General features: G+C 39.0%; 1 protein-coding gene across 1 annotated transcript; it reads right to left on the bottom strand.

The window, feature by feature from the left end:
* Nucleotides 1-11,495: 11,495 nt before the first annotated feature.
* On the bottom strand, nucleotides 11,496-13,818 carry cd83 (CD83 molecule). Its single transcript, XM_057340376.1, has 5 exons — nucleotides 13,665-13,818; nucleotides 13,469-13,584; nucleotides 12,330-12,573; nucleotides 12,140-12,243; nucleotides 11,496-12,054 (listed from the first exon to the last, which is right to left on the bottom strand). Exons 1-5 carry the CDS (start codon nucleotides 13,702-13,704, stop codon nucleotides 11,911-11,913), a joined length of 648 nt encoding a protein of 215 aa, XP_057196359.1. The 5' UTR covers nucleotides 13,705-13,818; the 3' UTR covers nucleotides 11,496-11,910.
* Nucleotides 13,819-14,132: the final 314 nt, after the last annotated feature.

Genomic DNA, 14,132 nt, shown 5'->3' with positions numbered 1-14,132 from the left:
ACATTCGCTTTCTGTTTGGCAACAGCGCTCCATTTATTGAATTTTATAGGGGTCTAGTAGCCACATTAGCTAGCGGTTTCAAGGGAGGATTAATACGAAACACTCCTTATTAAACCATAATAGTGCGACTGTTGAATATAGAATTACCAGCAAGGACCCAGAAGGGTGATATTGATCCCATGGCTGACACAAATAACTCTAATGAGCGAGGGACATTGTTTTGCTGTGGAGAGAGAGAGAGGCGGCTTTAAGAAACCTTAAATGACTATTCTAATATGTCATGTTTGCAAAAGAAGGAAAAACTAGAATATTTATCTAATATATCCCTTACAGAAAAGACACATGAATTTCACATGTTTTTCGCATGTATACAACATGTGTTTAACATGTGCAAAAAGAACATGTGAAATGTGTGTTTTTGTAACATTTTGGTGTGAATTCCCATGTGAAACCCATGGGATAACATGTAAAAACCCATGGGATGACATGTGCAACATGTGAAGAACATGTGGAGACATGCCGCACATGTTATCCCACGGGTTTCACGTGGGATTCACGTTGTGTCTTACGGAATTTCGTGTGTTTTTTCTGTAAGGGATGCCATATTTAGGGTGGCACTTCTAAACCAAATAACACCTCTATCTCACACTTACTGTATGTGGTCTCTTATAAAAACAATCACAATTAAACGAAACAAGAAGCACACACCTTGGCTTGAAATGCATGGGTTTAGATGTACTATTGACCAGTTTGTTATGAAGAATGGGTCTGAATGTAGACACACTCTCTCTGCTGTTTTCACACTTTGCTGGTGCCGTACCACCCACCGCGGCCTCTGCCAGACCACTCTGTGCTTCCTTCTAAATGGTGCATGGAATAATTTCTCCATGTTCTGCACATTTTAATGCCACAATTATGTTATTTGTACATGTAGTTTTTCTAGAAGCTGTGCTTTTGGCTTGTTGATGTTTAACATGAATAATGCATATTAAATAAATACACTTGGAGAGTAAACAAAGACCATTTTCTTGGGTGAACTATTGCTTTAATTGATTCAACATACACTTTTCTGATTTAACCACGAGTAAAACTTTTGGCCATTTTTAGTATTCTTATCTCATATACTTTTAGTTCGGCCTCCTGAGGCTGATGATTCTGAAGGTTAAGCACCTCCTTTCACTTGATAAAGAAGAAAATGACTTCATTTTTTCAGGGGCCTATTTTTGTAACCTGTTCACGAAGAGCGCCAAAAGCGTCTCATAAATGATAAATGGAGGACAGAGGTGGAAATTGGCAAGTTCTAACATTCATTCCAGCTCATGATTAGCCGCTCCATTTAATATTCCTGCAGACTGGAAATTTGCAAAGCAGATTCTACTAATAAGACTCAACAGAATGAAACAAAACGGAGCTGCTTGTGTCGTTGATACAACACTGACAACTGCATCATATTTTATTCACGTTTGTGCCATTTCTGTGTTTCATTATGTGTTTTCATTGACATTGACATTCATTACACACTCGTCTGAAGCAATGACAGGCAGTTTGTCTGACTGCACACTGAATGCATGTTATCGCAACATCTAAATGAATGGCTAGTGTTCTGTTCAGGCCTTTAATTCCAGACATTTTTACTGCACTATGTGTTTAGCCTTTAACCTTTTCACAGAACGTTTCTATGATTTGCGCAACCTCCCATCTATCTTCTCCGTGTTTGCTTACGTGTGTCTGTGTTTTCTTTTTCTTGTCTAGTAAAGTGAACTATTTCATAAATCATTTCTGAAGAAACCGTGAGTTTAGGGAAAAAACACAATGATGCTATTGGTATGGTGTTACTGTTTTTAGCATGTTGCAAAGCAATTGCTAGAATGTTCTGGGTAGTTGTTAGGGTCTGGATTCATGGTTGACGTTCAGGGTGGTTAAAAGTAAGTTCTTCTTTAGTATTTGGGTAGTTCGCAAATATACCGTACATGTGTCCTATGGTGTGACGTAGCAAAAATTGTGTCAAAAAAAGATAAAGCTCTCTTAAGATGTTTATATCTTTTTATTATTAACAGTTTGTTTTTTCTACATTTTTGCAGTCACACCATAGGACACATTTACAGTTATATGTCAACTACCAATTTAAAAATATTGCCGGATGGATTTTTTGTAAACGACTAAGTGAACGACATGGTCTCGTCCCCTGCTATCTCTTTGCAGTTTGAGCTGGTCTTGAACGAGCGGGTGTGCGTCTAGGCACAAGGCATGGCACAAAGCCGAGATCCACCGTGCTGCTTTTCTGGGGATGGCCCGCCGCTCGGGGTCCTCCCTGTCTGACAGACCGGCTACGAGGCACCAGTCTCCGCAGGGGAGACTTAAGCTCCAATCAAAACAGGATTATATAGAGCAAAGTTTAAAAGAGAGCAGTGCCCACACACAAAGACAGACGCACTGAGGCAGATAACATGGTGGGCGCAGCCTTCTCCCACACCACACAAAACCCCATTCAGAAAACCAGCAGGAGCCTTTCAAGAAACCATTGCGATAGGTTAAAGCCACTCAAAACCAGTGAGAAAATGGGCTCTGTCAGGGCAGGCTAATTTACAGCCATTATGCAAAATTTGCGTTCATTCATAATGCTATTCCTCATAAAGTATCCCCTAAGCTTAGCAAAACGCAATCCAAGAAACACAATGCAAAACTTCCTGTGCCAATAAGGGCTGTAAAGCAAAAGTGCGGAAGGGCCACTGAGACTCAGGTGAAGCTAATTTTGTTAGATAAAGTTCCTTCCCAACGGTGCGCCGCTGAATAAAACAACTTCGTGACAGAACATGGGAACTCCGCCAACGCATCTGTAACACAGGAAGAAAATTCAATGGGAGCTTGCTGTAATTAGACTAATAAATGTTTTACCGTGGATGTATTGGAAACAAAGCAGGGCTTATTGCAGCGTGCATGGCTTTCATTGAGAAACCCTGTCAGCAAATGATGTAGTCTACTGACTCCAAGTCAGAGGGCGTTCGTAGTGTAGCCACGAAACAATTAAACGGGAGCTCGAACCCCAAGAAAGAAAAAGATGTTTTGTACTACTAAGGAAGGAGCAGATAGGCGGCTTTTCTTGTTTTACAATCGAGGGATGTGAAACAATTTGTATGAGGATTGCGTTTAATTCAAACACATTTTTATGAGTCTATAAAAACAGATTCAGGTTATGAGACGCCATGTCATTGGTGAAGCATGTTGATGTGACGACGTCATTGGGAATGCGTGAAACATTAACATGTGTTTGTGACTTTTATTAAAAACAGTGGCACGTTACAGTACACTGGCAGAGAAGGGGGTGTGTTTTTGGCCTGATGTGGTTACTATTGCTTACTGGTTAAGCTTCAGTCCTAACCGGCCTTTTTTAATGGCCCAGAGCCGCCATATCACGTTCCCCCGACCTTTATTAAAGATGTGGTTCCTCAAAGCGTGTTCAGGGAATAAAAGAGGCAAGAGGGTGGGTCAGGAATTCATACGCCACTGGTTGCTTACAGACCAAATCATTGCCACGTGAACGATGCGCATTACACAGGCAGGCTGAGGTTGAGTTGTGCCCACCAAGAGCAAGTCAAACGGCTGATTAAACCAAAAAGCTAGACAGGTAACCCGATGTTTGCATTAGCCGGGGCCGCTCGCGCAGTGCACGTGGGTATATTATGGCCTCCATGTGTATATATCCAGCCTCCTACGGTAGCTTACATCGCTCTGTAATTTGCACAGACTGTGTCCTGTGCTGGTTAATTAATCCTGACGACAGAAACGACCACCTTGGTCTCCGCAGTTCTTCTGCTGGTGATTTTGATGGGGACGGGTATATTTAGCTGTCTGGTGTGCCGCTCTGAGGTGGTTGCCGTGGAAGTCACTGTGAACTTTAGCCTGCTGGGTTAGTGACTATTAGAGCTATAAAAATGTTTGTGAAGTGAAAATGCCCTCAAAGTGCTTCACATCAGCCCCGAAAGGACTCTTCAGTTAAACAAGCCATAATAAGAGACAAATAGGACAATTTTGACTCATTAAAGACGTGTAAGCTAAGATGAAAGTCAAATCGATGTACAGAAGAAATGAATGAACTCTAAACATGCAACTTGTCTTGTTTTGCTCGCTCTGAATGACAATTAAAGTTGTTTTAAATGATGAATGTTTGTGCAAGAAAAATACTAGCATAAGGGGAGACATGTTTCCTTTTAATAAGCAAGCACACAAAAAAAACAACACTCTGACAACACCTTATGAAACAGTTCACCCAAAAGCGAAAGTTCCGTCTTTAATAACTCACCCTTCCAAATCTGTAAAATCAGTTTCTAGGAAAAATCTTTTCTTTGAAAGTTTCTTTGTTCTGTTGAACACAAAAGAAGATATTTTGAAGAATGTAAGAAAGTAAACTGTTCTGGGGCACTTTTGACTACCATTGTAATGGTAGTGAATGGTGGCCAAGAACTGTTTGGTTACAAGCATTCTTCCAAATATCTTTCTCTGTGTTCGACAGAACAAAGAAATGTACACACACTCGAGTTGTCCCAAATCTGTATAAATGATGACGACATTTTTATTTTTGGGTGAACTGACCCTTTAACCCTGTTATGGTGACTAACATGGAAGTGCAAAAAACATTTTATAAAATGACAAGACTCTGTTTCTCTCTCCTGGTTTTTGTTAACTAAACTGTAACCAGCTAACTAAATGACAGCATGTTTTGTGATGCAAACTGTCCGTCTAACAGATTTGGTAATCACGAGCAGTCGATACATTAACTTCCATTAATGGAACGTTTGCAGTGGAAGTCACCTGAGGAGTTTTAGAGAGCAAAACGATTTTAACGCAGCGACTCAACTTCACCTTTATACAAAACCCCTCTTGTGAGCACCTGGAATGAGGCATATTGGAAAATAGTAAAATTGCGCACATTTTATCCAACCTGCTTCACACATGGTTTTCATAATGCGACATGGCATCTATTACACATTAAGCATCTAATATATTTTCTCAGCTGGAACACTGGAATAACAGAACGGACTTTGCCGAGGTGTCGAATCTCAGTAACACAGTGCAATGTGTAAAGTGAACTACTCTATTGGCTTGGGACAGAGAATCTGCATCTCACCACAAGAGGGGGTCTCTGAGGGAATACAGCATCTATAGGGGAAATAAATGGTCCTGCCAACGATACATGCAGAAAACTTCATCTTGTTGGGGAAAGTTGGTCTGGACAGACCATTTCATCACTTGGTTAGTGGAAACTCGACAGTCCGTGGTCTCCAAAGCAGAGCTACAGCTGTCAAATCAACCTGTCAGGAATTACGGAGAAGCTGCCAGAGATGAAACTTGCCAGATAATACAAAGCTGCAGATGAAACCTGCCGTCCAAACACATGAACGTTTAAAGGGTTGTTTCTGCAGTATAGTGTGTGGTGTTTAAACCGAGCACCTTATTCTAATCAATTGTGTCTTAAAGGGGACAGTTCACCCAAAACTGAAAATATGTTGTTATTTTGAAGACTGTTGAATGTTGTCTTTTATATACTGACAAACACGTGCGATAAAACATTAAACAAGTAGCCTAATCCGCACGGCCATGAAAAAATTAAGAGATTACACTAGTTTTGCCTTTAATCAGCATTTCTGCATGTAATGTATCATTTTCAGTCCAGCGTCTGTTGAATTTCAACAGATACAAACCTCAGGAATGACAAAGTCACCCAACAGCAAAGTGAAAGACTGAGAGAATAAGATGAATGAAAAATCTGAATGATTCCTTCATACATTAATTTTGCATCTTTTTTGTGATTTTATAAACGCAAATAAAAACAATCTTTCTATTTGGAATTTGGGAGAAATGTTGTGCCTAGAGTGAAACAAAAAGATCATTTTACTTAAAAACACACATAAATGGTCGGTTCAGAAAAAACGAAAATCATTTTAGAGTGGTCTCTTAATTTTTCCCAGCTGTAAAAACATGATATTATATGTCTGTAATACAGTAACTATTCCGAGAGTTTTTTTTTAGAGGAATATTTACTAGTGTTTTATAGAGGAAAGTCATAAATGACGTGAAATGTGGATGTTTCACATATTTTTAAATCACAGATGATCTTATTCCTCATTTTAAATAAATGCTGTGCTCATCAGTTTTGCTGTCTGGATTTCCCCACAAGGCCTGTGTGTGGCCTTTCCTTGGCTCCTATTTTTTTTACCTTAGATAAATAAACAGACATAAGTTTGAACAAGTGAGAGATTCTCAGATGTCCGACTAAAAACATAGACGCCCCAATAGGCTGACTGCACACACAGCATGGTGACCTTTGCATTAAGAGCTGGATTTACATGATATCAAACGCAATATAAAATTTGACCTAATTATTCCTCATAATCATCTTCACCGTTCTTGTTCATTTAGAGAGTGTTGCGTAACATGGTCAGGCTCTACCAAGTGCAAATTACCCCAAGTTATAGACTTTAAAGTGATCCCTTCCTTCTCTTTATTCATTGAGCTGAGAGGGGCCACGAACAGATGAACTTTGTATGTATAGAGTTTCTTATATTTAAATGTACAAGGGGGCCGCGTTAGCGTTTTTATGATTTTGATTGTAATAGGCCCTTATCATAACCAGATGTAGGTAGTAATAACAGGCAGCTGCATAACTGTGCCTCGGGGGTTTTCCTTACATTAAAAAATGAGTAAAAAGGAAAGAAAGAAAAGGGGAAAACTTCCACATGCTAACATTTACACAGTGATTTCTTTTAATTGCACTCCGCTTTTTAATTTGCCTTGGAATAATGCTTTTAAAAATGTGCAGAAGGTATTTTATTGAAGTCCTGCTTAATGCTGGACCGAGTCTGCTCGCCTGCCCTGCTCTTTAAGCGCATACCTGGCAACCTGCATTCCTTGTTTGGTTCGCAGGCTCGAATGTGTCACACTGCACGTAGAGCCGGAGCTGTGAAAGAAACATGTCAAATGAGCGGGTTTCCGTCAACTTTGAGCTTCAAAGGATTACTGTAAATGAACATTCCTCATGCCGGGCATGGACAAGCCCTGTGAATCATGTTTGGAGCTCTGGTTGCACACTGGACCAAAGAACGGAGAGTTGAAAGAGACACAAACTGCTCCTAGATGAAAAGAGCAGTGTATCATAACCTGAAGAGCCAAGATGTCTATATACAGTAAATGTCCTATAATGGTAGTAAAGCAACACATCTTTAGAAACTTGACATTTTCAAAAAGCTTTGATGCGTATTCTGGATGACTCTTCGTCAATTTACGTACCTGGCTTGCAAAATGACAGCCGATTTTTCTTGTGCCGCAACCACAATTTGCTTCATCATAATATTTATTTATTCACGTATTGACAGCTGTTGGAGATATCTATTTTATTTCATCATGGTGTAGTCATTGATAAAAATGTGGGTGGTAGAAGAACGTTCCAGATTCTCTCTCTCCTCCGACGGCCCACAACCGTTTCTTGATTAAAAAAAAATTCTTAGCCTGATGAGAAAAGCAACAACATAAATATTGTGGGTGCCTTTAATGGTTATGAGCTTCCATCAGCCGTTCCGGCCAGAGCATCTGTATTTACCGCTATTAGCTCATTGGAACGAAGGCTAGAGGAAAGACCCGGACCCTCGACCTGCAATAAAGCAGCTTTGCATGATGACATCTGTGGAACCATCAACGACCGACAAAAAGGGGCCAGACAAACGTGCGGAGGGGAGATGTGCGTGAGGACTGGAAAACCCAAGAAAAATAAACGTTAATCTAAAGAATTATAGGGCAGGTTTAACCCGAGTGTGACCCGAGAGTCACTGCGCTACTGTATGTCATGCTCAGCCGAGTCAGCCCTCCGCTGAAACCAGATTTATAGTCTAAATTTTCCATGTGAAAAAGGTTGCAGTCAGTGGATGGGATGCTTTGTTGGAAAACAGCTATGCTATGTGTGTTTGTGTACAGAACATATGAAAGACAGGGTTACACATGGAATATTTCGTGAAATCAGACTGATGGTGAATATCTCAGCAAAACACACAAACATAAATCAAGCTGTACTGTCATCTGTGAAAATTCTGTCATCATTTACTTGCCCTCTTCTAACCTTTACGACTTTTTCTTTCTTTCTTTCGCAGAACACAAAAGAAGATATTTTAAAGAGCGTTGGTAATCGAACAGCACTAGACACCATTCACTTCTACTGTGTGGACACAAAACCAATGCAAGTGAATGGGGTCCAGTGAACAGCATTTTTCAAAATATCTTCTTTTGTGTTGTGTTAAAGATACCGGTTTAAAATGACATGAGGGTGATAAAATAAAACATCTGTCATTTAAGGGTGAAATATCACTTTAAGCAATTACTCATATAATGTCTACTGGATTCAGTTTCTTGTACCCAAATCCACTTTCACCTTTTTAAAATAAATTATGTAATATCATCCAAAGCTCACACACATTTACAAAGCTCACCCTGTTGAAAAAAACCAAGTCTCCAAGCCAGGCCGGGATCTGGTTTTCTGCTTCAGAGGGGCTTGCCCATACAAAAGCTGATGTTATTGGTGTTTTCCACACTGCTGCTATGCAGTTCTTCTGAGTGGTTTCCCCGTGTGGTTGTTGGCACATTTGGGGAAGTTGCTTCCAAATGTGGCCTCGCCCCCCTTTTCAATGGCAGCCTATAGGGTTAAATGGACAAAGGAAATTTTAAAAGAATCATATCAACCTTCGTTGACAAACGTGGTAATAAAACGTTTTTGTAAGTGTGGTGTTTCCTGACTTTAAAAAGTCACCTTGCGAAAGCAAATAGTTATTAGTGGTATTAATTAGCAGCATTTTGAGTTCTGCATGGCATAGACTGTCTGTAGTTTTATGTGGTCACATCATATCACCACTAACAGACTCGCAGTTCTGAGCTTTTCATGCCACAGTCAAACTGAACAGACAGCGCCATCTTGTGGTAAACGTGAGAAGCTCTACTATTTCAAACGAGTGAACTTTCAGATTCAAATTGCTTCCTAGTGGCACACATTAGCTTTACGTTGTGACAGCGGAGTTGTACACATAAATGGTAACATAAAAATGACATTTACGCAGATCAACAACTTCACCTAACCAAAACAGTACCTCACCTCACTGACGCTTTCTTAAGCAACAGACTGGAAACCCACTTGTCACGGTTGTTGAGGTGCTTTCTCGGGTTATACTGCTTATGAGCATGCGCCACAAAATGCGCATGGGGTGGTAATCAATTAAAGGGACTTATTTTTTGTGTGCGCCACAAAGCACTTAAAGTCTACTTATTCAGTCAAAACAGGGACTTTTAAATATCTTTTTTAATATTGTCACGGATTAAGATAGGCCTATCAACGCTATCATGTATCTCTGAGTCAAAACCTTGGATTTGGAGGGATCGTTTGTTTGCATCTATAGCAATGTTGTTGGACTGTGGTGCAGTGATCATCATGAGAACCTGACCAAGCATCTATCTAATGAAGAACTCTTCACTAAACCCACTTTTCAGTAGTCTCAATGTTATTATGCATTTTCAATAAAGACAAAACCACACGGCTGTCTCTCTCTGGTCAGGAAAACACTGGACTTGTGGACTGGACTGTACTGATGTAAATGTATGCGGAGCCAAAAGGACAGACAGTCATTTTGTTTTACAGTATCCAGGGATTACACCCCAGCTCTTCAAACAATAGTGATCTTCTTCTGGTTTAATGAAGCAGATTATGTTTAATCCTGAGGTGGATGTGGAAACTCTGATCACAGAGCTTTTTCAACAAGAGTGTTGCTTTGACATCTAGCGCATTGGCCTTTTGGCCATTTTGGTTTCTTTTCAGAATTGCTACTTCATCTCTACAGAATGTACAGAGAAAAATATATATCATCTTGCGTTTTACGCAGCTCTGTTAGTAATTCTGTTTGTTCCATCATGTCTCATACCCGCTCCTTCACATCTTGGATTGGGTAAAAGTTGCATTTTTAATCCAACACATAGCCTACTTAATAATATCAGCCGAGCCATTTGATATCATAACTATGACGGTGTGGCGAATGACTGGCATTCAGTCAAGATACATTATGAAATCCAAAAAGTGATTTACTGACGACAACAAATTGAGGTTTATGTAAATCACAAGCACTTTATTGTTTATTCTGCCAGGTTTCCATTGGAACATTAAGTAAAAATGTGGTTTGGTTTATGCTTTATGGAATTATGTTATACCCAACATGGGCTTAGAAATGAAACACTCTATTTGATCCTCAAAAAAAAGTATTTTGAGGTGAAAGTCAATTCTTATGTTTTGGGTCACTGGTTGTGTCATATATATAATGCATGATTTTCTATCTCTCTTTTTTATTCATGCCGTGTGCATCTACAGTATAACACCTTACAACCATCAATAACATTCACAACTAAAGTGTTTGTATAATGTATAATAACAATATTTTTGACAAGTTTTCGAAAGATCCAGTGGTTGCAAACTGTTATATTTTTTGTAGCAGATGCGCAAAATGGACCATCAAGTCCCAAGATCATTTTTGCATGTACAGATAAATTAAAACTAAAATCTAAGAAGAGTTTGTCTGAAAACGGTTAAAACAAAATGTAAAGCATCAGTGACTGTATGTTGAGATGTCTGCCACTTGATGGGGCCAAAGAGTCTTGATCGCGTTTCTGTCTTTTATTTTGTTTTTTTATAAGAGTCTTAGTTTTGTGTTGATTGAGCTGGTTCTGAGTCAACTTAGTTTTACACATGCCACTCTAACATCACATATTTCAATGAATCAGGAAGAAAATAAAAATAGAACCAGAGAGTCTGCCATTTACCTGACAGAAAGAGAGACAGAAATTCACCAAACTGTGTAACAATTCAATTTTATTTCAGTAGTTTTTTTTCCCAGTGCGCATTATGGCAGAAATATAACTATTTTACAACAAAATAGAACTTTCCCCTTGAGTTTATTAAACGGGACCTACAGTTATTAATATGTTTTTTTTAGCATATTTATGTTTATAAACACATTTGCTACATGACTCCACACAGCTGCACCCACAGAACAAACTGAACATGTTGGTTTAATCTAAAACACTATATTCATAAAATGAACTGTAATTCATTAAATAATAAAAGCACACTTAAAAATAGTTATGTTGCAGATCATGTTGAAGATTTTTGACCTGGACAGTAAGTGTTGATTTCTAAACCAAGTCTGATTTGATTTTAGTTTTTCTTTCTTATCTAGAAAAAAAAGAATTTTCTACATCAAATCATTGATTTAAAACGATTCAACACAAAAGAAGATATTTGGAACAATGTTGATATCCAAAACAACACTGGACCCCATTGACTTTGAATGAACACAAAACCACTGAACCATTTCTCAAAATATCTTCTTTTGTGTTCCACAGCCATTTGCAGGTTTCCAACCACATGAAGGGTGAATAAATGTGTATTTTGGGGTGAATGATCTCTTTAACAGAGCTTGAACAACCGCAACAGACATCTTTAATTCAGTAAACAATTAGAAATCCATAAAAAAAATGTGAGGTAGAAAAAAAACATTTTTTCAGTTAAAGTATCACACACAAACAACAAAATAACAATCGACTGTGCTATCAGGCCTATCCAACATATCCTGTCCTGATCCTGTCAGGACAGGTCTGATCCACGTTCCACTTCCGTTGTGTCATTTTCTCTTGCTCTTAGTGGCCTTCGTGATGTTAAAACCATATTTATCGCTCTTCACACACATGTTGTGTACAAGCAGAGTCAGCCTACAACCTTTACTCCAGCAACGGTCCTCTTCAGGGCTAGCGCTGTTCATGGTTGATTTCTGAGCGCCAAGCTTTGCTTGACTTTCAACGGAGAATTGCTTTTGGTTCACATGTACTTTGATTTCAGACGAACACTTCAGGCACTGTCTTGCAAACCAAGTTTTTGGACTGCAAAGTGACGATCAGTTCCTTGCCTCGATGCGGCATTTTCCAGAGTGAATCTTTCAAGGACTTCTTATTGTTTTGATATATATTCCTCAGACTCACCTGTGGTAAACATGCCTGTGGTAAATAACGTGTAACTGCAACTCAACATTTATTTGAAACAAAAAGCACACGTTTGAATACTTACATAGCTTATGTACATTACGAGGAGTGCCATCACGAGTACTGCGAGGGCCACAATATAAATTGTATCATCATTGCTGAACTCCAGTTTTTCAATGGTGAAATCATCTAAAAAATAATTTCATATTGTTAGTCTGTGCACTTTTATCTTGTATTGATCACTTAGTAGTAAGGTCGTAAGATTGGACACTCACCATAAACGGTCAGATGGACATCGCCTTCCTGGTTCTGATGACCAAGGGGTGCAGACAGAAAGCAGCTGTATATCCCACTGTCTTCTACAGTCACGTTGGGCAGAAAAAGATTCGTTGAGTTTTCCAGGAGCTCTACGTGTCGTGTGACCCCTTTATATATTTCAAGTCTGCTTTTGATTTTAGTTAGTTTCTTCATTACAAGGCCATTTAACAGTCGAGGAGACTTTTCAGACTCTTCTGTAACCTGTAGATAAGATTGTAAGGACAGTTATATTAGGTTAAAGGGCATCTTTATTTACACTTAATCCAGTAAGATTAAATGATTTCAACACGTTTTGAAATGTGTTCCATTGATTCCAAATCTGCCAGATAACATCCCACCAAAAGAAGCCAACACATTACCCCACAGAGACCATTATAGCTTCCCAATAAAATTCCAGTTATATACCTTTAATTCATTAGAATTACTGTGATGGTTTCTATTGTTTATTAATCAGGGACTGGATCTTTCAATATGTTGCTTACACTTTTATAATTATGTTCCATTTGTTAACATTACGTAATGCGTTGACTAACTAACAAAAAAACAGAATGTTTTACAGCATTCATCACACTTTGTTAATGTTAGTTAATACAAATACAGTTAGTCATTTTTGTTCATGTTAGATCATTGTGCCTTGACTACCTTTTGTTTAAACATGGATTAATAAATGTTCAAATAACATTAAGATGAACAAAATATGCAGTAAAAGTATCGTTCATCTGTCATGTGATCACATTTCCAAATGTTTAAACCTATATTACCAATACATTAAACAGAGCTTTTAAATGACTGGCTACCCTGATAGCACACGTACATCATTTTCATCTGCAAGACATCTGGCAGATGCTGTTTGCTCATCTGCCCTACACCTCTGGTCAGGTGTCATGGACTTCTAGAAGATGTCTGTAAGATGTGTATGATTTAGAATCAAAGATGTTTAGCAGATGTTTTCAAGATCTCCAGGTCTTTAGCAGACATCTTACAGATGTACCTGTGCTATCTGGGTAGTTAACTACGAAGCTATGAATAACCAGCAGATTTGAAAAGGAAAGCCAGCAATATTTTCCTTCGTAAAAATACAAATGTTGAACTTTACCTTGTACCACATCACTGAACGATACAGGACACCAGGCTTTGATGAAGCCTCGCAGCGCAGAATGACATCTTCACCCTTCATAGAGAAGATTTCAGGTCTGACGGCTCCAGTCACCGCTTCGGAAGAAGAACACAATGTAAACATTCAACACGTGTCTGCGTGAAAACAGACGTAGCGAGAAAGAATCGTGTCTTACCTAACGTAAGCCAAGCAAGCGCGTAGTAATGTATTGCCATGATGACTTCAGTTATGTTGGCTCTGGATGTGATGTATAGTTAGTTCCGTTTAAATAGTGAGAGGCAGCTTTAATACTGCACTAAGAGAAAGGGGAAATATAAACCTGGCCGTGACACGTCTCACCCGCCCACTTTGCACACTTTCTTTTTCACAGCGGCATCTTGATTTCCTATATTTAGCTATGGGGAAGTTGGGGAATGCCCTACATCAGACAGCTTGTTTTTCCTTTCAAGTAGCGATCGAGCAAGAGATTATTTAATGATTCAAATGTGGCAGGCGATGGTGTTCCAGCAGTTAATATCGCTTTTCTTCTTTCTTCTACAGGGTAAGATATTCATGTGAATTTGTACAGCATTCGTTTAACATGAAAACAAGATGTTCGTTGGTTAAAATGGAGCTTAAGTTCTTGGCAAAGCCGTACAGTGCG

The sequence above is a fragment of the Triplophysa rosa genome, linkage group LG8 (genome assembly GCF_024868665.1).
Source record: "Triplophysa rosa linkage group LG8, Trosa_1v2, whole genome shotgun sequence".
NCBI classification, from domain to species: domain Eukaryota; kingdom Metazoa; phylum Chordata; class Actinopteri; order Cypriniformes; family Nemacheilidae; genus Triplophysa; species Triplophysa rosa.
This window is presented reverse-complemented; position numbering and strand designations above follow the sequence as displayed.